The sequence below is a fragment of the Semicossyphus pulcher genome, unplaced genomic scaffold (genome assembly GCF_022749685.1).
Source record: "Semicossyphus pulcher isolate SPU_LCO1_2020_fin unplaced genomic scaffold, fSemPul1.0.p SCAF_19, whole genome shotgun sequence".
NCBI lineage: Eukaryota > Metazoa > Chordata > Actinopteri > Labriformes > Labridae > Semicossyphus > Semicossyphus pulcher.
In genome coordinates, this window is record NW_027211692.1 from 7080571 (window position 1) to 7107293 (window position 26723).

The following is a 26723-nucleotide window of genomic DNA, read 5'->3' on the forward strand; positions in this document are numbered from 1 at the left end:
AATGAAAGCAGCTGAAATTACAATTGTCATATTTTTTTTATAATCACATTGGCTTTAGACATATCATTTCTCTCCCAGAACATATGCAAAAACAACTGGCAATACAACTTAAATATATAAATTATATATATTATTAAAATGCGCTGCTTATTTAGAGCATGTGATTAACAAAATTATTTTCCTCAAACTAATGAACAGTAATGAAAATGATTTCACAGTAAATAAAAAGTTAACCCAGTGCCTTCAGCTTTAAGCGTGCAAAACTTGAGCTTTGGGTAGGGTGGTGTCTTGTAGCACCACATGAAAATCAGATTAACTAAACGTCTATTTGCATATTTCTGTTCATTAGAAATTGTCAGTTCACAAAAACAGACCTCCCATTTCAGAAATTAAAATAAGACACAAAAACTAATTTTTGTGTGACCTTTCTGTTCATCATTACATACGTTTTTGCCAGACCTTCCTTTTACAGCAACTAAGTTTTAATATTGCTTACCATGGTGTGCATGGTGTTCAAGCATGAACCTGTGTTCATGAATTCACAGACTGAAAATAGGCAAGCAACCATTATGTGCAAAAACAGAAAACATAACACTGAGATGCAAAAGTAACAGTATTGAACTTCAAAAGGATCAGTGGTCTTACAAAATGTCTTTAACTTCACCACAAACATCTGAACGATCATGACATACTGGGCAACAAATCTGGTATTTAAGCCTCTGGTTACATTTTTGGAAGAAACAAAACAAACTTCTGTTCAAACTGTTCCACTTGAGTACTTGTAAGATATCACAGTGAGTAATTTTAGTTCTTTGTAAAATCTTTATAAACAAAACAGTCAATTTAAAATAAATATGGAAATACCGGTTATGCTTTTTGCTGACATCATGATCAGAAACAAAGATTTCACAGGACTAAACTCACACAGAATTAGACTGTTCTTCCATATAGACGATCAAACACAACAAAGTAACAAACATTTTGTCTTTTCACATACAAATACATTTGACCACCGTTAATAACAATGAGAAAACAATGGCCACACACTTATTGCTAACCAACTAATATCTGCAGTGCAATGGAGTCATTGTGAACATTTCATACATGGCTTTCATGATGGAAATGTTGGGAACATGGTGGCTAGTCTAACAGCATTTAGATCTTCCTCTCAGCCTGTACAGGGGAGAAACACTTTACATTGTCCATATTTACAGGTTAACTTTTTTCCTTAGAAAAGTGTTCCACTTGAGATATGTATCCGCCATACAAATGTTGTATAAATGTTCCTTACAGAGGATTCATTTTGTTTTGCATTTTCAGTTTGAAACAGGAACTCATAAGCTTACGTTACGTTTGTTTTAGTTGATCTCAGTCTCTCATTGCACAGGACAACAGACTTGCTTGACTCACTTGGGGAAATGCATCAGCTGGTGTTCAGGTAAGACATGAAAACTGACAGAAAATGTGTCCAGATTGTTCTGCAACAGACGAATAGAAACAAATTCGCCTTAGAGGCCAGATGAACATGTTAGCACACTTTGTTCTTTATTAGCATCACAATGCTGATGGTCTCCGACCCACTTGATCTCTATCGTGCTCTGCGTGGATCTTCTGCTGCACAGCTTGGTCACTGGACCGTGGGGGTTTCTTTTCACCCACCACACTTGCTCCTGCTGCGTGATTCTTTTCTCTTCAGTACCTGTTCTGATGCTCGTAGTGCCACCGGTTGAAATCGATGTTAAAAGCCACGATACTGCCAGACACCATGCCCGTGATTAAAGTCCTGAAGAGCAAGAGTGACATCAAATTACAACGTCATCAAACATTTTATAAGGTTAGTACAATGTGAAAAAATTAAGCTAAAACTAGACATTAATCTCATTGTTGGTTTGATGATTTCATGTATACAGTATTCTTATTTCAAAGGTATTCTTATATGAGAGAGAAACATGTTCATTGGTAAAGATTATTTCCATGAATATGAGCAGTTTGAGCTCATTTCGTTCACCACTGTGGACATTTTTACAGAGGGTCATCAGGGGCTGTAACAGTAAATTACTGGGCTCCTCTGACAGCTGAAGTCGAGCACTGAGTCCCAGTGTCTTTCCGTAACCCTTTGCTCTTGTGTCCACGGCTGGCTGGTATGTAGGAAAAGCAGCTGATTTCACAGGGTCGTCTTATTCTGCAACACCCCAAGGGCTTAAATACTGAAGCACAATGAACAGAGCGGCAGAAGAATGCCCCTCTGTAAATGAAGGCGCGGTCCAGGGCTCACTTGTGTTACCTAATGTCAACTTACTGAGGAAAGAGATTGTAGCTGAATCACAGGGTTCTTAAAATATTTAATTGAAGCGATTTGTTAAGTGGTTTTGGAAATGTTCAAAAAATAGCCTCTTTTTTAAATTTTAGTCCTTAATTTAATTACTACTGTGAAATGTACTTTATATTAAAAACACATAATGATAAAATAACAATGAATAGCGGACAATTTCACTTCTATCAGATTATCCTCTGCTGACTTTAACAGGTTGTGCAGTGATGTTTTTAAGAAGCAGGTCACTGTTTCTGGCTGGACTGTAAGTGCTGGCGGGGATTTGGCCTGTGGCTGTAAAGTGCAGCCTGAATGTTCAGAGTCTCTAACCTCTCTTGACTACCAGGGTCACATGATGACGTCAGACTTGTGTCGCCTCTGCACCGCCATCCAGGCACCCATCATATGACTCCTGACAAATCACGCAGCATGCAAACTTTAAAGAAAAACATGCTGCTGACCAGCCGTCTGCAGTATGCATGTTAGTACACTGTTGTCTGTTTATCCAAAATAAATGAGTGCGCAGACGATACCCTGGTATTTTTTTTGTTGTCTCTATGGCAACTGTAGAATCTATTTAAGGGAAAAGGACGGTGGATGTTCCTCTAACAAAAATGCTCAGTGACAACAATGAAACACAGGCAACACAAGGCTTTTTACCACAGCCTACACACACAGGACAGCACTGAGGATGTGGGAGCATTTACATGTGCATGCAACAAATACATGGACTTACTAAGAAAGCCCACGCATGCACACAGACAGCCCTAACACATAAACACACAAACCCACACAGTGATTTCGGAGAGCCAAATCTCGGGCACTGTCTCATTCTTAACATAAACTAAATTTTACTGAAAATTTGGATATGACTTAAAGGTATAATCTCAAAGATTTTCATGTGAATAAATGTCTGTTAAGTCACCATCTATTGCCGAGTGAGGTAACACAATGGTGATTAAGCCTAAAGCCCACTGAAGCCTTTGCATTTGCAGTATTTAGTATTATTATGGGCAGGCTGTCTGTGGCGACATTCGCAGAAAAAATGACAAGCGGCGCCCAGTTAGTGACACGTTTTCAGCCAGCAGTGGTTGGTCTGCCAGAGAGGGTAGGCGGAGCTAAGCGGCTGCTTTTCCGCTCTCTGTAAGTGTTGCGAGTAAACAGTAATCTACTATGGCTGAACAAACAAAGAAAAGATCGCTGACTACAGATACAACTTCAAAAATAAGTGAAAATCCAAAGAAAAAGAAACAAATTTGACGCTCAGATGAAGCAAACAGTCTAAAAAGGAAAGCGACCGTCAGCGAGGAAAATCAAGAGTTACAACCGTAACAAAGGGAGCCAACCGTAGATGTCTGGTTAAATTGGGAAGTGTACTTCCAAAATTACCGTTTATCGCCATTAGAGGCGCCGAAGAGAATTAAACTGAAATCTTCAAGATTGAATCTTTAAAGAGGTTTTTACCTCAGGGTCTAAAAAAATCTTCTTTTGCATCTCAATATCTGTTTTGTCAGATGGCTTTCTGTAAACATTGTCACTTCTCAGTGGCTTCAAAATTGCAAACAAACAACTTCCTGCTCTGACCTTTGATCATGTGATAGGTCCATGGCACGTACGCCAGCATCACAACCAGGGTAGATGTAGAGCTGTTTGAAATCACAGGCCTGCCACACCTCCACCACTCCGTTATCCCCACCTGTGACCAGGTTGTGGCCATCACTGCTCAGGAGAATAGCCTACAGTGGGGATAGAGAGAGGTTCAACACATCGCTTCCAACATTTATTTGTTTCTTGTACAGCAAGAAAAACAAACCAATCACCAGCATTTGTGATAATGCCACAACAGTATAATAAAGACATACAGCAGCAATGTACACTTAATTTTACAAATGAGTATGTTTTGGGCTGTGTACTGTGATACAGGTCATGTGAAGTACTTGATCACACTCCAGCAGTCACTAGATATGCAGAGTTTCTGCTAGATGATTCAGTACTTAAATCAAAGCTTAAATTTGGATTTTTAGCTGTCAAATATTTCAATCTTTCGAGTGTTTAAGAATGCAGATGAGCAAACATCTCTCTTAGAGAACTTTGCTGTCAAACCTTCAGCTTACCCTGGTGGAGTCATTGACCTCCATCTGTGCCAGCAATTTTCCATTAATGCTGAAGTTGCAGAAGCGGCCCCTCTCGTAGTAGATGATGCAGTGCCCCTCGCTTGACACTGTGATGAGCCGTGGGCACTGATAGTGGTCCGGCCCCTCGAGGGCCCGCAGCAGGTCCCCTGTGATGGTGTGGACAAGACATGGACCCTCTGCCAAACCAAGAAAGCATATGCAGGCACAGACATACTTAAGCGTGAGCAAACTGAATCAAAAAACGTATGAATCATTCTTATGATCAGACAGAGTTAAACAGTACATCTGGGTGTGCTCGAAGATATATTCTTTGTCCCAACATTTTGTGTAAAGCATGTCGCAAGTTAAACTTTTTGTACACATTCATATAAAAATTAATACTTGAACAGTACGTTCACTAATATGCCAGCTCTAAGCATAAGGATCCCTGACTCCTTTTGTTTTCTCTTCAAGGATCAGTTCGCCCCTGGAAAAAGCCACTGTCAGTCAAAACTGGTGCTCTCTGTAATCGATAGAAGCAATAATATTTGACATCGGCGCCATAGCTGTGGAGAAAGTTCTACAAACAGCTTGTGGTTTCGCCCATTCAACATTCCTACAACACCCAGCATGCATTGTGCCCCTCCTTCTGAAAGGAACGGCCCAGCGAGAGACATTGGAGTGAAATGCTACAGTTTTACGACGAGAATATACCGGTGGATCGCAAAAAATCTTCAGGTCTGCAGTTTACATTTCAAACCTGATGTTTTTGAATGAGACATGACATCGGAGGCGGGCAACCTAGATCGAGGAAGTGTAGTTTAGAAAGCTCCCTGGCCTCCGCCAGATGACGTGTTTCAAGTAACTGAATTTTTTTTCGACCATAATGGCATTAGCTCCCCATAATAGCAAGACAGTAAATGAAAAGAGAGAGTACACTGACCTTTGGCTCCGCTGATGACCAGGCCCAGCTCTGCGCACACCGATACACACACAACTTCCTGGTCATGACCCGTCAGAACTGCTCGTGGTGCCGGGTAGTCGCCTAAAAGAGAACAGAGAAACATCATCATAAACTAAATGACTTTTAAACAGATAAATATTTTGTCTGATTGGACAACATCACCTAAAAAATTTGAGCAGCATGTGGATGACCTATCTAAATTTACCGGTAAAAGGGTGTTTCTGTGCAATAGTACACGTAACCAGTACACCTTTATCAGGCCATAAAATCATATAAACACAAGCACCGTGATTGTGACACACATCTGCTAGCAGGGAGGTCCCTTTGAATTGTCATGTAAATGCAGGATGCCCACTGATGGCAGCAGAGCCACTTGATTTCATTCCGCGTGTCACATGATTGATGACGGCCGGGGGAGAGGTTAGTGAGGGGAGTTTCGCGGCACCTGGAGCTGACCTCAAGTGCTGCCAGAGAAGTATGACAGCAGCACTCTTACGGAAATGCACAAATCACCAATAAAGAGTAAACCCTCATGTGCCTTTATACTGCTGTGTCTTACAGTGAGTTTAACCGACTGAATCCAACTAAATTAATTTAATTGGTTCACAACAAACAAGAGAATGCAGACATAATATGAACGCTTAAAAGGCAGCACAATAGTTATTTAAATTGGAAATTTGAACATTACATTAATTTACATAAATATAGTAATACAAGATTTATATATATATAAAAACTGCAATTTTTAGTGGGCCCTTCAGCCCACTAGTAATGGCAACTTCTGCCAGACCACTGAACATACAGTATGTGGCTGTTGTGTGTCCACACATGACTCAAAAGTTAGGCCAAATCAGTGGAAGTTTCTGCATCCACCTAGCTGACAGTAAAGCACTGATAGATGATGTGGACATGTGTCAGACCTCTTTCCCTCTCCTCCTCCCCCATCATCATCTCCTCCTCCAGCTCGGCATATCGCCTCTGCAGCTGTAGCCGTCCAGCCAGTGAGCCGGACTGTGATCGATGCAGCACAGTCCCTCTGAGACCAGGACCTGAGCAGCGCTGTCAGTCCCAGCACCCACAGCTGAAGGGGGCTGAATAGGACAAGTGTCAGAAAAAAGCCTCCAGGGGGAAAAAAAGAGCGTGTGCAGCTCACCTACCCTACAAAAGATTCAATCAGCTTGCACTGCACACCCCCCTACTCTCTCCTAGCCCTTGGGACGAGCCGAAGTCAGCCACCACAATTACCCGGTGCAAATATCCCCTTGCACGTGTGTGATGGGGCAAGGCTGAGAGGCAGGGCCATGATTGAGCTGGAAGTTATTTTAATTATTACACATTTAAGACACATGCAGCCTTTTGGGGTGCGGGTGAAATCAATTTCTTCCACATGCTACATCTGCGTGACGAGGGAGCAGTGATCCAGCTGCTACATATTCACACAACCTTCAGCCAGTGTTATAGAAAATATAATTTAGAATCTGTAGGCAGGGACCAGGATTTCCGGGACGGCAAGTGTTCTGGTTTCTGTTTTGGTCCGTTTGTACTACGCTTGTAATCGGAGTAATATTGACCTATCACGTATCGGCAGGCTGCAGCGTATGCAGGAAAAACATCCCGGCTCCCATTCCGCGGATATCTGACGATGATTTAGCTTCTTATTTATCTCTATAAAGAGACATCTGCAGCAAGTTCAGCTAACAAACCGTGCTAGATCTAAAATAAATTCCCTGAAGCGGTGTCACGAAAGCCGTTTAGCGTTCAGGTTTCCCGACTTCCTTGAATGCATCAGAAATGATTGAGCCGACCTCAGTTAAACAAACGAGCATTTTAAAAGTAGTTTTCTTCTCCCCTTGAGGACAGACCTGAAACAGCTTCTTTTTTACTTTTTACTAATCTGCATCATGAAATTTCGGCGAACACAAGACATTACAAGACATTAATTAAAGTAAATCACAAGAAAAACAGGTTATTTTTCTGTAAACAATGCAGCACACGGAAAAGGAAGTCATGACTGGAAGCCGTTTATCCCGCTTGTCCCCAGTGGCTATATCGTCGTCAGACTATAGCCGATGGGATCCAAGATTGTAGAAAATATAATGTACATGAGAACACCTTTCGATGAATAGTTAAAAGAATAAAGAGGATTTTCAGTGTGAAGATATGAAAAGTTATTGGTAGTTTGTCCCTGAGCATCCTTGAAAATGCCTGCTAACTTTATTTAAAATGACTGATATTGGCTGGCTGCAGAGGTTCCTATAGTGCTGTGTCATAAAAACAGTATGTAAAGCTTTTAGCTTATTTATTTTCCTCTGCTTTAACAACAAACTCCAAGTTCCTGCACTCCAGTTTTCTGCATCCTCGAACCAGCCTAGATTTTTATCTGCAGTGTTTCTGACATCATGAAATATTGATGAAAGATTGGAAATTATTTGATTGAGTGAAAACACATCCTGTCTTTTGTTTCCTTCCCTTTGTCCGTTGAAGATGCATTGTAAGCACTCGTGGTGTGAATATCAGGGGAATTCTGTTTTCCTGCTGCAGTAACACAAGTGCTTTTGCCCCTTGCTAATTGGAGGCAACCAAGCTGAAATTCTTAATTAACTGTCGGAGCCTCAGTGAAGTTAATTAGAGAACACTAGCAACTAATCCAAGGCTCCTAGAATCTGTAACAATTGGAAACACGAGATTGTCTAGCACCCACACACATACACCAACACCCATTGTATTGTCATGTAGAAAAAAACTAAAAACACACTCTCTTTCTCATCTTGAGTCTCAATTCCACACCATATATGGAGCGTCTTGCTTGTACAGTACTGCTTTGTCTGCCTACCTACCCTGATGGATTGTTCTAACACAGACAATCAGTAAGAATGAGCAACTTAATGAACTGAGCAGCAGAAATCACACACTGGGATCTCCCGTTTTGAATGCCAAAACATCTGGAATCCTCTACTTGAAAGCAGCACTGCTCAACGCAATGAATCACACTAATATATCACAGCTACAGTTCAGAAAAATTATCCTCTCTCTGTCTCTGCACATTATTTGATTCCTAACACAGAATGCCTTTTTCCAGAGTTGATCAAAGCCTCTTGTTTCCTATGTTACTTTAATAATAACTCATGTACCTTTATGGGCCTTTAATAAGTGAAACAGGTGCCATACAACAGATTCCTGTAACTTTTCCCAGAGGGTGATGCTCCTGTATCCTCTCTGTTTGAATTCAACATTCAGACTCTTACTTACTGTTATTGGGGTTGTCGCCAATAATATGGTGCCGTCCACTCCAATACCACAGCAGCAGCGTAGCATCTCTGGACCCTGAGACGATGTAGCAGTCTCCTCCAATGTAAGACTCTGATCGGGCAAGACATGTCACCACATCCCAGTGGCCAAACACTATCTGGGTCAGCTTGCCTACAGAAAACATGTACAAACACATTTTTGGTGTTAACAGAAATTGCTAGTCAGAAGTTCCTGAAATGCAACACGACAAAAGTACTGCCAGCTGTGTTTTCAAAGCCCCACTGGTTTAATTAAGGAAGTATTGTATTTTATTGTTTTATGAAACAGTGGAAAATATTTCTACTAGAGTTAAATCATGGTTGTAACTCTTGATTTTCCTCGCTGACGGTCACTTTCCTTTTTAGACTGTTTGCTTCATCTGAGCATCGAGTTTGTTTCTTTTTCTTTGGATTTTCACTTATTTTTGAAGTTGTATCTGAAGTCATCGATCTTTTCTTTGTTTGTTCAGCCATAGTAGATTACTGTTTACTCGCAACACTTGCAGAGAGCGCAAAAGCAGCCGCTTAGCTCCGCCTACCCTCTCTGGCAGACCAACCACTGCTGGGTGATGGAAAACGTGTCACTAATTGGGCGCCGCTTGTGATTTTTTCCACGAAAGTAGCACCAGACAAACCAGTCTGTAATACTGCAAATGCAAAAGCTTTCATCAGTGTGCCATAGGCTCAATAACCATTGTGTTACCTTATACGGCGATAGATAGTGACTTAACAGACATTTATTTAGATTATTACTTTAAGCAGGTTTGACTCTTCTGTTTTGGTTTTTTATACTTGATTTTAGAGGCCAGAAGAGGGGAGTGTATGCTGTGATTCATAAGATAAAAAAACTTTTACAAAAAAACAACAGTTTCTTTTCTTATTCTTTCAATCCTCCTCCGACCCCTCAGATTCATCTGGCTTGTCAAGCTGCAGTGATCATCTGCATGTGCATAATAAACCAGGCATGTTGTCATCACTATCATTTAGCTGAGTCATCAATTGGAAGTAAATCAGCCAAAAAAAAAACAGCTTTTACTTATCAGGGAGTTCCAGTGTATTACAGTATAGACATCCATTTTTCTACAACGCTTGTCAGAAGACAGCAGCGACGATACTGTATTACTCCCATCATAGCGTTCAGTCCTCCACACATCAGTGCACACCTCTATAGGAAATAGAGTTTACACTGCAACCTACCTGTCTCGGAGGAGTACACACGAAAGCTCTTGTCCCAGAAGCCACACACCAGAATGTAGCGGTTGTCAGCTGTCACCACGAAACAGTGTGTGGTGATTTGGATGCTCTGGTCCACTAGGTCTGTGATCTGACGCTTGTTGCTTCCAGTACTGTTGGCTGTGAGGGGGGAAAAAAAAGGAAAAACAGAACAGGTGTCAATACCTGAGCTGTAACAAATAAGCTATAAAGACTGTTGCTGCTAAAACAGACGTACAGTCAACAATATTCATTTTTGCTGTATTTTTCAATCCCAACATGGAAGCTTACTCACCAACCAGAGAATCCATCTCTATAGGGAGGTGATGGGCCTGCTCCAGAGAATAGCCTGGTGCTCCGCGGAGACCTGATTCAAGCAGGGATTCATGAGGATATTAATCATCGAGGCTATTTCTAACCTCCGCACGTGTGAATTCTCACACAAACAAACACACCTGTTCCCTTTTTCACTGCCAAAGATAATTCATAGTGCCTTCCAGGAGAAGGAAATATTGGAGGTCCATCAGAAAGAATTCTACCCATCATCCCGGGCTATTTTTGTCATACTGAAACTGAAACTGAATGGAGACATTTTGTCCAAGCAATCTGTATGTGGAGCTAGTTTTTAAACAGCAACATGCCTGAAAATATGGAGGCCTTATTATCATCGTTATTCGGGAAAGCCAAACCACATTTCCCTCCTCTCCGACAGGATGGCAGGGGTGCTGCAGCTGTGTTCATTAGTGTGGGAGCAGCCAGAGCAGCCACACAGTGCGGACTCTTTGGTCCTGAGCTCGCTGTGTTTCTACGGTGACAGAGGGGGACGTGTGAGGAGAATGTGGTGCAGTTGCGGCCTAATTTCCTAGTAACCATTGCTTTGGCCCTCTGACCCTGAGGTGAGGCTGATTCTCAGGGAGGGGCTCTGTGGGTAATGTTGTTCACACATGTCTGAAAAGGAACATGTGGAAACACTCATGGTCAGCTTACCTCGGAGGTGCTAGCCGGTCACATAGCCAGCTGGCTGCAGCTCTATCACGAGCAGTGGGCAGGTTTGTATGTGACGGTGATGAAGTGATTTTACAGGGAAACTGCTGTGGTGGGTATCACATGTGGCGTGGCACTTTTTTTTTATGAGGGCATATGAGTATGTTTGAACACATCACCTGCCATGTGTGCTGAGCTCCACTCACCAACGGTGTTGTGCCATCGGTTAACGGCAAAAACGCGGCTGCAGGTGACGGTGACCACAGCAGGGATGGTAAGATGGGGCAGCGTGTTGGCGGCCACGTGCGTCACTGGGGAATTGGACGGGAACTTCAACACCATAATGACATCCTGCTGCATCTGGTCCTTGAACATAAGAGGACTCTGTGGAAGGAAACACTATTGAGTAGAAGAGAGAGAAGATGGTGTTTCGGAAACGATGGAGGGATGTGACGGTATGAGAGGAGGAGTACAAGGATAGAGGACCAGGAAGAGGAAGGAAAAGGAAGGCAGGGAATGAAGAAGATGAAGGGAAGAGGTATGATAAATGAGAGAAAAAGAATGGAAAGAGGCAATTAGTGTGGAGGTTGGAGGAAAAAGTAGGTTTAGACACAGAGGAGAGTTTCATGCACTGCTCCCTCTGGACAGTGCAGCCAGACGAGGGATCAGTCAGACGAGGGTAAGACATGGAAAACTGGGATGAAGTCGGCTGTACACATGAGATGGTGCAAGCATGATACACATGTATCAGAAAGATTCAGAAGAAAATAGAAGCAACGAGTTCTTGAAGATTTGCTTAATTTACCACTCAAAAAGCTACGCTAAGCCTTTACAACCCTGGGTGAGACTACATGTGTAGCAGGAGTAAAAGCAATGCAGGAAATAGTGATCCTGACTACACTGTGAGTGTTAAACTTGTTTCTGCTCCCCAATTTTAGAAGATTCTGTCAGAAGAGGACAGTAGTGGATGAAAACATTCACATCTGTTGCAGAAGTAGAAAATTGAACTAAAAGGTCTCAAAGGGATCTGCCTTACAAAGTTTCTTGTAGGGAGAGAGAAACAGAGAGAGCCATGTGGGGATAACGAGGGCTCGGCTGCCTATTACACGGATTAGACAGAGAAGAGCGGCTTACAGAAGTAAGAGGGAAGCAACTAGACCAGTAGGGAGCACTCTTCCCTTTACACCAGACTGCTAGTAGGAAGTAAGAGCTACAAAAGAGTGCAGACAATTTCCTTTGAATATATGTTGTTATATTGCAGGTCTTGGACCTACATGAAGTAAGCTCTCTGAATTATTTATATATTTTATAAAAGAGTGATTTGAAGACAATATTGAGACACGAGAAATCAGGGAAATCTATCTCAGTCCTGCGACTAGCAAACACACACCATCCAGGTCCACACATTCTCTCTCACGCACACCAACATCACCAGAGGTGCAGGGAATTTTCCCAGCATGCTCATTGCTCTCACCAGGTGCATGGCGGAGCTGCGTGGAGGATGTGGCTCAATAAGCAACTGAGATGGCGTCTGTCCAAAGCTCTGGATCTGTGCCTCTGTGGCCTGCGGGAGAGAGAGAGAGAGAGAGAGAGAGAGCAGAGAAGGAGAGGAGAGAGAGAGAGAGAGCGGCTGTCACAATCAATATGCATCAAAGTGATGGGTCAATGCGTTACTTGACAATGCAAGCAAATCCTAACTCAGCCGTGCCTCTGAGGAAGGGGGGAGGTAAAGGGAAAGGGGAGCACTCCCAATCCGCCTGGGTGCTCCCCCTTCCCCCCTCAGCCTGCAGAGTCATCCAAGTGTTAGTATGGAAGAGACAAGCCTTTTCCTATTAACATGCTTCAGTTAACCATTCCCATTTCCAGGCGCAGGGGCCCCAACTGCATAAACGTTAACCTGGAGTGACACCCAGCTAGGACTGCAGCAGGCCGGCCTGCTTTTAGATGTTATTGTGCTTGAAACAAAGGGAAAAAGCATGTCCATGCACACACATACGTATGAGACAGAGGCACAAAATCACACAAGCAGACCAGAGCAATTTGGCAGAGGGTACCTTGATGAAGGATGATTTATGGGGTATAAACTGGGACTGTGGATACTTGTGACTGAGGAAAAAAAATAGACACAGTTGCACCCTGAGTAGAGGAACAAAAACCAAACAACAGACGACTGTTTTACTATTATTAGAAAACAACCTGGATTTAAATAGACAAAAGATCCCCTCTGCCTTCCAGTGAGTGAGGAAAAAACAAGCAGTAAAAGCTGCTGAGCTTGACTGAAAGTGGGGCACTCCACGGCGGGAGTGATTGATGTGACTGGAGCCACTTCCACCATCAGAGGGGAGCTTGTAGACGTCCGTCAATGCCACTGTGCACAATGGAACATACATCGCTCAGCCTTTCGCCTGCCCTTCTGACTGCCTGGGTGACTAGCCCTCATTTTCCTCCGCCTGTACACACCACTCACTATCAAAAGGACCTATTGGGTAGCACATGCCACAGAGGGAGATGTGGAGCGGGACATTTGGAGGTGATACTGAATTAGGACAGGCCACCTGCAAGCCAAACAGCCGCCCCAAACGCCCCCTGGTCACTTCCGATCTTCCACAGCACCAAAAAAGGCGCTGTCCACACGGCTGAGCGCTGTCGCACAGCAGTGAAAGTTTCGTGTGAGTTGGTGAGCACATTTGGCAACCATTAAGTGTTAGTGAGTGTTTCTTTACAATGCAGTCCGTCAAGTAATAAGCAACTGACATTATGGCTTTCTAAGGTTAGGTTTGGGATGAGGGTCACAATGTCTGTTAGAGTTAGGAAATTCGATACAAAGATCAGAAAGGCTGAGAGGGCCATGTGGAAAACATCACCATATTTCATGTGATGATTCTATTACCAGCTACACTGGTCAGTTGCATGTCACAGTCTCAGACCATCTTTATGCCCACTATTATTATTATTAATGTACGGGGGAGGATTTGTCTGTCTGTGTTTGTGTTGTTGTCTGTGTCAGGGGGAAGGCCGTCTGTCTTGTTGAAGGTTACCTCAAGAGCGTGTTCCTCCTCTAGATGATCAAAACATGTCAATATCTCTCAGGTGCTTCAACACTAATCCTCTCTGAGGAATGTCAGAAACTTATCTCTATCTCAGTCTGAGATGGAAAGCACTTAACAGGCAGTTCATTAGTTTAAGTCACTTCAGGCTCTGCTTTTTGGCTGATAAGTGACACTTATTGCCAAAGCCATCTGGATGATCTCCCCTCCCAGCAACAACCGCCTTGCTTGGGTGAGCACCTAACATCCATCATAACACACAGTGTCTGCATGTCTGTCTGTCTGACTTTGTACACATCTGAAATGGCTGCAGCTTTCCCTTCTTATCTGCTGCCTGGTCCCAAACTAGTGACTGTGATCCCCCAGCAGCTTCCTCCAGTGCACTCATGCAACGCAGCGACACAACAGCTCTGTCAGACAGAATGCAAACTCGGCCTCGCAGTGACCCGCTAAGCAGCGTGGGATCATGCCGAGTCACGACACCTGAGATCAGCCGTGGCAACTACAAATACAAAGCTGCTACACCTTTCACCTTTTGACAGATTCGGTAGATAAGAGAAGCAAATTGCTTTCATTAAGTACTTGTGGTTTTTAAATAGTACAAACAGATTATAAAAATAGATCAAGCCAGCACAGGAACCTCACAAGCACATACACATAAACAAACGACTCATTTAATTGTGTATTTGCGTTGAGAAGACACTGCTGCTCATTCTTTACATGCCATGGAAATTTGTTTAAGGTAAGCTTATCGGGACTTATTTTAATCCCTTAGTACCAACAAAGAATTACCCTGAAGGTGCTTCTTGAGTGACAGCTTAGACGGAGACATTTGCACTACTGTATGTGGAAGCAGAAATGTCTCAAACAACGTGTCCACCAGTGTGTGAATGCCTAATAGTAATCATGTATGACACGGCACACTAAATCCTATCTGATCTGTGATACATATAAAGGGAGTTTATTAGCATTGAGGTCAAGTATTTAAACACTTGTGTGCCATCTCTATGAGATTATCAAGGTGAGGTCAATTTAAAGTATGTCAGCTGCTTCAAAGCCCTTCATTGGCCAGCCACAGCACACTTTGTTGTCTTTGTCGTCCCAGACGGGGCGGGAGGGGCTGTGGCAGCTGAAGAAGAACAGAGTCCCGATGATGAATAATTTGTCTGTTTACTTCTGAGTGACACAGCGGGGTCTGAATCAAGGGGTTGCTGTCATGTTTTTCCATAAGAGAAGGCTGTCAGGAGAAGCGTCGTGGGGGAAAGGACTGCTGTTCCGGCAGTGTGCCCAGTGGAGCTGTCACCGTGCCCTCAACGAGCGGCCGGCGGCATGTCAGAAGGTGTCATCATTTCAAACTGACACACGGATGGGAATTATCTCTCATGACCTCTAATTTCTTGACATTTCAAATGCCTTAATTGTTGTGACTAATGCCAGATCTGCAGTTTCACCTGTCAGGCCCTGAATGAATCAATGCCCTGGAGTCAATAGCTGCATTTCAGCAAGTCTTTGCGAGACATTCATTGGGCACTTTTCCATGCTGCACCTCACTGACTCAACCAGGCAGCTCATAGACCGGCCTGTGTGGGCCAGGAGGAGTGGTACACATTAACGGTTATAATGTTAAACTGAATTGAAAATTGGGTTTATATTAAGATTGTGCCTCGTTAAGTAAAACAGACAGGTTATAAAATCAAAGGCAGATATTAAAATAACAATTAATTTAACAAAATAATTGACCAATGACATAAAATTCCTTTAAATGAATGCGAAAAAAAAAGATTAAGACTCAAGTAAAATCTGGAAAGGCTCGCCCATAAAAGTTTGTCTTAAGAAGGGACTCAAAAGAGATCACTGATTCAGCTGACCTGACCTCCTCGGGCAGGTCGTTCCAGAGCTTTGGAGTTTTCAGTCTGGCTTTTGGTACACACAGAAGACCTCTGCCGGAGGATCTCAGCATGCGTGTCGGCTCGTACAGTACTAAAAGGTCTGAGATATAGCTGGGAGAAAGGCCGTGGAGAGACTTAAAAGTAATCAGTAAAATCTTAAAATCAATTCTAAAACATACTGGGAGCCAGTGTAAAGATGCTAAAACAGCAGTGATGTGGTCGTATTTTTTGGCAGCTGAGGCTTTTAACCAGAACCTGTACGTGTGTTTGCAAAAATCAGGAGAATCAGTTATTACATTTTAAGTTCTGTGTTTGACCAGCTTGTTTATAATATACTTTAAGGATACCGCTGGTTTGTATATGAGGTTTATTTACAAGGTTTATATACAATGTTATTTTTTATGTTACAAGAAGAGGACGGATTCATCCTAAATGCGAAACGTGACTGAAGGTTTGAAGGCTCGTCTTAATTAGTGCTCATCTTATCAGCATTACATCAGTTGCAATTAGCCGAGCCGATTTTTCATTCCAGCACAAAAACATTCAAATGTCACTATGGCGACTGCATCAACTGGGCACAATTAGGGAGTCTGAGTTACAGGATTCCTAATGTGCAACTAACTAACACTGCTGTCATCTCTCATGGTATCAGTAGGCAGGGTGTCAGACAGCTTAAAAACCACCTCAGTCTGATTAAAAAAAAAAAAATCACCAAAATCCTCTCGAAATGATGAAAATCAAACCTTTCACAACACGGTTTGGTAATTAGATCGGCCAAATCTTCTGCAGGTGATTTGCATAGTGGTCACTTGATAAATAAAGGCGCTCCTGGAAGTGACAGTATATAAATGACTTGTTTTGCAGACAGCAGATGGTGGATATCACAGGGAGAGACAAGCTCGCACTGGAAAGCACCACAATGCATGCCAGCTGCTGCAGTCTCTGGTCCCCTTTCCCCTCTACGCAATTAAGCTATTCACGAGTAGTACGGAGGAGCTAATAGATATTCAATTAGTTACCTCAGAACAAGAGGATTCACTCCTTCATCTATTGACCGAGTGACCTTTGTTGATTGATCAAAGGGTCCAGTCGGGCTCATTGATCTGATTAAGGAACATACAGTATGTTCAGCATCCAGAAAAGAGCACAGAAGATGATGTTTAGATGGATCTGTGAATACTGTGGACAGATATTAAAAGATTGTTTATCGGGCCATCATGAAGTGACGTTAATCAAAAAGCAAACTGGATGACTCAGCAGCTCGTCTGATTCTCTCACGGGTTACACTTGCATGACACAATAATTGATTGACAGATGCACGATATGAAAGCTCTGCGAGCTCCAGCACATGCCAGGACAGATATAGACAGGAAGTCGTGCCTATGATGAATAAGGGAGAGGGGGAGGGGCTTCGTCTCCATGGCAATATGTGTGTCTTACCTCTCTGAGCGAGGGGTCAGTGATACTGTCCAGCTTGGCGGACCCCTCGTAAGTCAGGTAGTGAAAGACGTTGAGGGCACGCACCGCCTCCGGTCCCCGCTGCTTGTAGCCGAAAATAAGGTCAATCCACTGATGCAGCTGACATGACACAAACTCGCTTTCCAGGGCCTGTCAGAGGAGAACAGGGCAAGTAGAGGTGAGAGGCACGCCGGCAGCACATGGGCCAAAAGACAACACAAAATGTACTTCCATAAAACAAAACAGCCTACACAGATGACCTATCTGGACTTTACATCGCATCAGATATCACAAAACTAACTAAGAGTACTGTAAGGGGAAAATAACTGATATTCAGCCAAATAACGATGCGGATTCAACCTGGTTTACTGGACATAAAGATTGCAGAAGAAGAAATGGGCGAGAGGCATCTCCTCCTTTAAATCTAATCATCTTACTCTGAGAGAGCCTCCCATATCACATTTCTCCGTCCACTTAAAATAACAAGCCGACTATCTTTGCAACGAGACAAAGAAAGCGGTTCAATACTAACAGGGATCCAATTTACTGTAAAACCATCTGCAGGAACGACACTGATGAATCACTTGTAAGCGAGAAAAAGGAGACTTGATTTCTTGTGGGAGATTTGGGATAAGATTTGAAGCTGATAATTATTATAAATACACCTATGGAAGCCATGCAGTGGGGGCTTGATGTATTGTTCCACAATACGGTATAATATAATTCCCATGCATGCTGGTGTAAGGCTGTGCTAGAGGAATTTACACTCCTCCCCTCGCGTCAGGGATAACAGCCATTACCAACAAAGCCTGCTCGAGCACACAGAGGCAGAGTTTGCCACAGGGCATATCACTACAATTGAAAGTGGCACATGCAAAGATGGGAAGTGGGAGGAAGAGGGAGGGAGGGAGAAGGAGGGAAGGAAAAAGGAGGAAGAGTGAGACAGAGGGGGAGGCAGGGAGAGAGGTTCACTGACAGAAATGAAATAATAGAGGAAGCAAGAGTGTGGGCTAGCGAGGGAACAGAACAAAAGAAAGACGAAAAATGGAGGCAGAAGATGACTGTGAATACACTGGTCTGTGAATGTAACAATGCAAGGCTACATCACACATGCATCCTTCAACAGTGAGAAAATATCCTCTATAATCCTTTTGTCATCCTCTCTCCTTGTTTCGGAGATGCAGACATGCCTGTAACAACTCCCAGCCTCTCCCCTCTCTCCCCCCCAACCCCCCGGCTCTGCCGGTATACACGCCTGATAGAGCTCGACCAGGCAGCGGGCGTAGAGCACGGCAAAAGGTCACCTCCATAAGACCAGCCCAGCTCTGTCACTCCGACTGAAAAGGTCAAGTGTGTTCCCACAGCCTCTTTCTACCTCCGGTCCAAAAACGCTGTGGCCCCTAACCTCAGAATACATAGCATGCATCAAACTCTGTCTTTCTGGAAGATTCTATGGTTCTAAGAGGAACGACTCATCAAGCATGACAAAGTGTGGGTGTATGTCATAGGGGATTCATCATATTAAACTGGGACTGTATATCTACCCCTTAAATTCTCAGTGTGTCATCTTACATCCACACGCAATACTGAAAATCTTGTACTCTTCATTCCCATGTTTAAATAAATGACACATGTGAAATGTGAAAAGTAAAGCTGTTGTTATTCATCACTTGTGAATTTTGAGGTTCATGTGGAATCTCATAAATGCAAATATAATAAAAAACTACGTTCTTATTCTGTTTTCTTTTCTTAGGGGTTAAGCTAATAAGAGAGCAGGCAGGCTGGGCACATCATAACGTCGTGTACAGCATACTGACAGTGTTGCACTGGATTTCTGGGGACTTTCTAAATAGTTAGCATTAGCTCAAATTCTCAGTCACACGCAGCTTTTTGAGCTTTCATAAATACATTTTTCTTTTTAGCCAAGTTAAAAAATTGTGGGATATGTGATCAAACTGCATCTGCACTGCTGTAAGCTCATGCGATGGCCATTCATCATGTAGCTATTGTATGAAATGTTGGTCTTCTCTTTCATTAGCTTCAGTGGGGAGGAGAGCTGTTGAGTTCCTACAGTAAGTGATTCCAGATTAAACGGAGAACACAGTTCATTTTCGGCAAGAGTCGGGTTGTGATCTCCATTTCTGTCTCTGCGCTGCTCCTGAGACCTGCTGGGGCTTGCGGACCACATGTTGATAGGCTGTCTGTATTAAACGTGCACACACAGACGTTCGCACACGCAGGCGGAAAGGGTCCTGCACGCTGCCAGAGTGATGAGGCCCGGCATTAGAGAGGGTAACATTATAGGGCGGGCTTGCCCTCAGCCCTGTCCTTCAGTGACATCACTGGGGTCAGAGGTACAGTGTTAGTATTGAGCGGTGCACTTTATTAGACGCTTCATGAATAAGACAAGGAGACTCAGATTCAGAGGAAGGTTACAAGGAAGAGTAGGAAATGTATATATTTGCTGCCGTGGCTGGCAATAAGAAATTCAAAATGTTAGAATACATTTTAAAACATTCGAATCAGTTTATATCATCCTATAGTAGATTTTCTGGATGGTAAAATGGTGTATATACCATACACTGTATAAAAAGATCGACGACATGACAGCTGCCTAAAAGTGAAGCAAAAACATTTTGAGCGCCCCCTGCTGACAGGCTGCAATATAGGTCATAAAGCCCGCCTCCTCTATGTTAACAGATGGAACATTTATGATGCTTTAAAAGGATGATTGACAGCTCTGTTGACAAATACGGCTCCCGCAGTCGATCTGTTCCGGATTAGCAGAGTAGAGGAGGAACAGAGAGAGGAGACGTAACTTTTCCATAGTTTCAATATCTGTGAACGTCTGCTTCAGACCAACGCAGGAAGCTGTTCTGCTGTTAAATACGCCGACATGCGGGATCCTTGCTGTTTTTGACGACAATTTCAGTCTGTGTTTTGGTTAGCGGAAGTGGCTACGGAGGGTCCACCCGCCGATCTCTACTGCGCAGGTCTGGCTCCAAATGACATCACCATCGCAAGATGGCAGCGGCCATCACAGGGGCTATTTTGGATTCAATTTCATACAATGAGAGCAGATGGAGACATACGGTCATTGGTATATATTGATGAAATTAAATGTTTTTATTAATGTGACAATAATATTTTTGAATTTTTTTAATTACTGTTGGTGCCATTTATAAAATCTTAAATGACAATAACAGATAATATATACAGATTTATATTATCTGTAATTTATGGTTCAATTCTAACATGATTAAAATGTATTTGACTCTTGCCATTGACTACCATACATACAGTATATTGTACATATATTTCTTTTATATATATGGTCCCATTTTGGTCAGGTGGAAAAGGTGGGACTCTGCGTCTTTACAATTCGGCTGAAGTAGTTGTACTATTTTGTAAATTTACAAATACCCAAACTTTACCATCCGGTTGATCCTAACAAGGTCTTCAGGCTTCTTCGCCCAGGCTGGCAGGTCCACGTCACAAACCATGGCCCTGTCCTCCCTCATCCCAAGATGGTAGCCGTTGCTGTTGACGAACATCTCCGGGAGGTAGTAGAACTCAGGAGTCAGTTCCTGCATTTTAGAGGAGGAGAGATGTTCATGATTTACAGCTCACTGACAGGACCACGTCTAATAACACAGTTTTCACCATATAATCGCCCAACAAGTCAGCTAAGTGTAAGAAATAATAGACGTGAAGACAGAGCCACAAAAAACAGAGAGAAATGGCTCTGTATCCCGCTGAGATGAAGTGAGAATTCAGGGGGAAAGGTAACACAAACAAACTACACAGCAGGCCATGAGCAGGCGGTGAGAGGTGCTAGTCCAGTTATTCCAGGCAGAAGTGTTAGGTGTGTTAAATGAAACTGGAACTGAGTTTGGTTTTTCCCCCTGGTCTCTGGGCTCTTGTGATGAGGTCAGGACCTCGCAGTGGAGGGGAAGTCGGCATGGTAAAGGAGCCCCCTACAAAAAGCCTGGTGTGAGTCCATACATTGGAGAAGAGAGCAAATATTTTCCCTCAGTCTCTGACAAGACTATTCCTTCAGGCATTACTGCTGTGGTGAATGACCACACGGGTATCTTTACTTTTTTAAGAACACATTATGAACACATTTAGACATTTACCTTCCAGACTCCCCTTTATAAATCATGTACTTGTAGATAATTTGCAGAGTAAATTACTATCTGTAAACCGTCTGTGATTCTGCTGCCCCCACTCTGATCCCTGATCCTCCTGATCATACAGCTAAGAGAGGACGAGTGAGTAAAGCCTCTGCACAATGAGGCATATGCACACCAGGAATGTAGATCCTCTGCTCTGTCCTCATTAGAAAACATACACACAAGACATGTTAAATGTTGCTGTCTGCCTCTAAGCCTGAGATTATAAAGGGGGAGAAGAGTATTTTAACTCTGTGTATGGGGCTTGTTTTATGAATCCAGTGTTTGTCACATTCAGTGGTAATACAGGGTTTTATATTGCCTATGGGATACATTACGTGCAGAGCTTTTAGGCCCCCATAAATCACTGGGTTTTGAGAGCGCCAGTTAGCATGACATGGTACAGGCCAATAACACTGCTGGTCTGCTGTTGGTCACATTTCACCCTCCGCACACGACAGGGAAGGGAGTAAAGTAGCCATTCCTCTCTGTTTCCCTCTCTCTCTTTATACACACACAGACACACACACAACCGCACTTTTCCTCCACTTTTTGTCTGTAAACTTCCTGCCGTAACTCACCGCCAAGCCGTTAAAACTGCCAGCTCTGTTTTCAAGCCACCCTCCCATGGCAGCCATTAATTCTGCAACAGCATCGTAATGGGCTAACAAGTCAATCACACAAGCCTCCATTGCTTTACACTGTGTCACCTTAATGACATGTTCGTCAAAATCTGTCACTGGTGGAGTGCTGCTGGATTCCTTCAGACAGCATGGTGGCAGCTCTTGTGTGTGTGTGAGTGTATGTGTGCGTGCCCACTACTTCCACAAAAAGCCTGCTTCTGTCTGCCCATGGTGGCCGTGCCAGCTTTACATAGCACTGTGTGCACTCAGTGATAAATGAGAGGTATGGATGCACAATAATGAAGGGGTGGTCGGCGAGGTGAGGGGCTTGGTCGGCGCAGGATTTCTTCCATTTGACTTGCTCTTTTAGGAGGTCAGCCCCATCAGGGGTTCAGCCTCCCTCGGTCTTGTCGTCATTACTGCTGGAGGGGGCCGGGGTTAATGAAGGAGAGACCCTGGTAAAAACAAGCTGGCTTTTAATCAGAGGCCTGATGGCCGCCCGGTGTAGTGGGCCGAAGATGACCTTAACCCCGCACTCTGCACTCAGTCTCAGTCGCTACGTGGCGGCTGTGCATGGCGATTGTGTCTTTCCATATGTTTATCTGCCTTCTGGCATACATGAACACCTTAATTATATTTTTAATTTTGAACAGGAGTATACTGACAAAACCCCCTTTTCATATATAGAATGTTTGAGATTACGAGAATTTAGGAAATAAAACTTTGTTGGCTGGGGTGCAAAAAAGAGACAAACTGAAATTAAGAATACTATAAAAACATCACAGTGATTGTTAATAATTTAATCATAATACGTATAGTGTTTTGACGGGGAGAAGGGGGGGCATTGGCTCATAGTTTAGGCCTATTGCACCATATGTAAACCAAACAAGCCCTTACATAATATTTTCCTGCTTCTTATACATTATGAAATACTGTTAGTACTTTGTCCTGCACACTACAATGCCCCTCCTAATAGATCAGTGGCCATCTTATGTGTGTAAAAAGAGATGCATGCAGACATACAAGTAGTAGAAAGTAGGCTGTATTTGTTAACAGGGTGGCGTTTGACTATTCAGCTGTTCGCTGGCTCGCGGCTTTCTGCCTCTGCTTCACATAGATTGTTGGCTGCTCTCCCCCAGATCCTGGCGAGTAAAAGCCCTGTCCGTACATAAAAGACTACATTTTAAATAGCTTTTGTCATTAATGCTTTATTAATTGCCTGGGGCAACACTACCCAATGCAGGGTGTGCTAGAAATATATGACACTTTGAGGTCAGTGCGTATTCCTGCTGCGTGTTATGCAGTGGGCAAAATGGAGGCGAATCAGCAGGGTTCAGCGTTTTCAGTAACTGCTCTGTGGATTTGCAGAGGGAGGGCTTTGTCTTACTCTCAGACACAGCCTTTGTTCAAACTCATGAGTGCTCGCATGCAAAGACACAAGATCAGTCTACCTCTGAGATAGTTTGTTTCTGCATGAGATAAATCAAAAGTGCATTTCTAAGTGCTGAGGGTATTCCTCTACACTGTGGCTCTTTGTGATTCGCTATTTGAATGAAGCATCTATATTTAATGGTATATATTTTTCCAGTGGTGTTAAAGCTAAGGATAAGGGAGGGGAGTTAAGCAAGTGAGAGGCTTGGTATGGTTATATTGCAGATTATACACTCTGTATAGTTTTGCTAGTAGATATGTTGTGCAATCAATATTAATATTTACTAGGGATGCACGATATTATCGGCACGTTATCGGTATCTGCAGATTATGGCTTGAAAATGATGTATCGGCATCGGAAGATATGTCTTTTTTTTGCTGATTAAACAACGCTTTAATTCTGCCTAAATGCTCGATGATTCCCTAAAAAAAGACAAGAAAATGTTAGAAAACAAATAAATCTGGCATTTTGTACACAACCTAAGTTTAAGTACTTTTCTTATATTGCCCAGTGAATGTGTACATTTTAAGAAGCACTGTATTATGTTGTTCTGCATCATACAGGGAGACGTGATGGTCTCTGCAATTAGGCGGAAAAAAACATGTGTCTAATATATCAGTATTGAAATTGGCAAAAAGGGTTGGAAAATATCGGCATATCAGATATCGGCAAAAAATCCAATATCGTGCATCCCTAATATTTACTATTAATATTCAATAACACCAGCTTAAAGACGGTTTGCGGCAAGGAATGTTTAGGTAATAAATAATAATCACAGTTAACCTCTAATTGTTTGAGGGCACAGTTTTGAAGCTGTTCTCACCTTGACGTCAGACGTGTCCCTCTGACAGTTTCTCCAGGAGCGGGAAATGCCTGAGAAGGTGCGGTCAGGGTGGTCGAATTTGTTGTTGCTGGCACAAAGGAAGAACGTGGTAAAGGGCTCCTACAGAGAAACACAATTAGACATCACAAGGTTCAAAGACTTCAACCCAAATTTCAAGTCATCGTTGCCTTTTTCCATCCTTTTAATTGCAACCATCATAATCAACATAATGACAATCCCAGTGCTGTTTTAAATTTACTGGATTTCCATACGATTTATTAATAAACATGTGAAAAGTCTGAATAATCTGCACTTTTCCATTGTGATTTTCTGCGGCAGACGAGGGGATCTCTGCGGAGATCAGTCATTCATTGTATCCAAGCCTGGGGGAGAATTAATTAGTGCTCTTCCTGAGTACAGTAAGCCATAATGATAATTGGCTCAAATTTGGTTTTCTCAGCCTGAGATGGTAACCATTGCCGGTTGGAGCGGATGGATCACTCACCAGCGGAAGAAAGGGATTGTGGGAACAAACCCACGGAGGACAAGCTTACTGCTGTCAAGGGAGCTCCCTCAGTTCATCAGCCCCTTTCTACTAATGATGGGGGAGGAGGAGAAATACAGTACAAGCTCCACGTGAAGCTCTTTCAAATTAATAAGCAGACTTCAAAATCAAATGGACACCAACTCAAAAAACCTGTGCAGGTTATAAGGGCCTGTTTTAAGGGGAACAGATTGGAAGAGAGCGTGCATGTTTCCCCCTTCTCTCCCAGAGTAAATGAGGACAGTGCTCAGTAACCTTGATGGACATGTCTCCAGCGCTCACTGGGTTGCCCGAAACACATAAACCTGTCACAGCAGCCTCTGTAAATCATTACCCAGCCACTCTTTATTTAGTTCACATATGCCGGTTTACTGGCCTGTGAAATGTGTTTTCTGAGCGCCATTGGTCTAACTCAGGCCCAATCAAATTGAGATGTCGAGCTGTTTCCTGTGCGGAAGCCGACAGACCTCAAAGTAACAGCATCATCAAGTCTGACAAGTGACAATCAACTAATGCAAAGTCAGAAATGAAAAGCTGTCTGAGGACGTGGGTTTGACTTCATTCCTATTCTGATGCTTGACTAATTTGTGGATTTGAAGCGCAGTACAATAAGGGCAGTGAAGGCAGTCGAAGGAGTGATTTTACTCACTATTCTGACGAGCCAGTGCAGGGTGGAGGCAGCTGTGGAGTAGTGGGAGTTGTAATGACAAGGTGGCGCCTGGTCGTCCTCACAAGTCTCGTAGCGTTCGGCGTAGAATGCTGCACGCTTCGGATTCAGAGCACCAACAGGCTGGAGAGAAAGTATGGAAATAAGAGGTTCAGTTGATGCAAGTTACCTTTAAGAAATTGTACAAGTTTATGCTTTGTGAAGGCTAACTTGAACTTATGCATAGTTTCACCATTTTGAAATTTTTATAGAATTTGCATGCTTGTATTTGTGTCCTATATGCGGCATACAAATCTGTGTTTAATGACTTTTACTGTAACTAAACATTTAACGCCACTTCTACATCACTTTTTGGCTAACTTAATCCATACACAGAGGACATTCTCACTGGTATAACTCTTAATCACGATAATTTAATTTCATACAAACAAGCTTCAATGCTTAAAATAATTGAAAAAATTACTTATTATTACAATTTAAAGGGCCAGTTCGCCAATTTTCAACCTCAGTCCTATCATGCTGTTATTGGGAGCTAATATCATTATGGTATAAAAAAAATGCAATGTCACTCTGTGCCTTTGGAGGACTCTATCCGCTTCCCCAAATGGGCCCAGGAAAAGCCAGGGAGCTTGATAAACTACACTTCCTCAATCTAAGTCGTCAGGTTTGAAATGTAGACTGCAGACCTGAAGATTTTTTAGACGATCCACCAGTATATTCTTGTTGTATTTCGATTCTGTACCGCTCTGAGCCATTGCCTGCAGCGAAACGATAGCATTTCACTCCAGCGCCTCACGCTGGCCCGTTCCTTTCAGAGGGAGGGGCGCAATGCATGCTGGGTGTTGTAGGAATGTAGAATGGGCGAAACCACAAGCTGTTTGTACAACTTTCTCCACAGCTATGGTGCCAATTTCAAATATCATTTCTTCTATCGATTACAGAGAACACCAGCTTAGACTGACAGTGGCTTGTTCCAGGGGCGAACTGCTCCTTTAAATACTAATGAGAAAGTGGAAAGCCTCAAATTACAATCAGAAGTTTGTGGTTATCTATCTGTATTGATTATTATCCTGCCCAATATATTACAACAAACCTCAGCAGCTAATGTATGCATAGACCAAAGAGTAACTCAGTAATGAACCTCTATGTATCCTTGAGAGTCTCATTCAAAGAAACAACGCCTGTATGAAATT

General features: G+C 43.0%; 1 protein-coding gene across 4 annotated transcripts in view; it reads right to left on the reverse strand.

Annotated features, from left to right (window-relative positions):
• Positions 1 to 16: 16 nt before the first annotated feature.
• The window catches only part of LOC138596689 (neurobeachin-like), a 214709-nt gene continuing 188002 nt past the window's right edge, over positions 17 to 26723 (reverse strand). For all 4 annotated transcript variants that reach the window (XM_069667990.1, XM_069667989.1, XM_069667987.1 and 1 more), the window contains 13 exons: positions 25513 to 25653; positions 24320 to 24439; positions 20701 to 20853; positions 17249 to 17416; positions 12347 to 12436; positions 11079 to 11271; positions 10184 to 10255; positions 9874 to 10029; positions 8639 to 8809; positions 5369 to 5470; positions 4426 to 4622; positions 3896 to 4047; positions 17 to 1783 (listed from right to left, as the gene is read on the reverse strand). In XM_069667990.1, the coding sequence (XP_069524091.1) occupies positions 1693 to 1783; positions 3896 to 4047; positions 4426 to 4622; positions 5369 to 5470; positions 8639 to 8809; positions 9874 to 10029; positions 10184 to 10255; positions 11079 to 11271; positions 12347 to 12436; positions 17249 to 17416; positions 20701 to 20853; positions 24320 to 24439; positions 25513 to 25653 (1806 nt within the window). In that variant the 3' untranslated portion in view covers positions 17 to 1692. The remainder of the gene's footprint in view (positions 1784 to 3895; positions 4048 to 4425; positions 4623 to 5368; positions 5471 to 8638; positions 8810 to 9873; positions 10030 to 10183; positions 10256 to 11078; positions 11272 to 12346; positions 12437 to 17248; positions 17417 to 20700; positions 20854 to 24319; positions 24440 to 25512; positions 25654 to 26723) is intronic.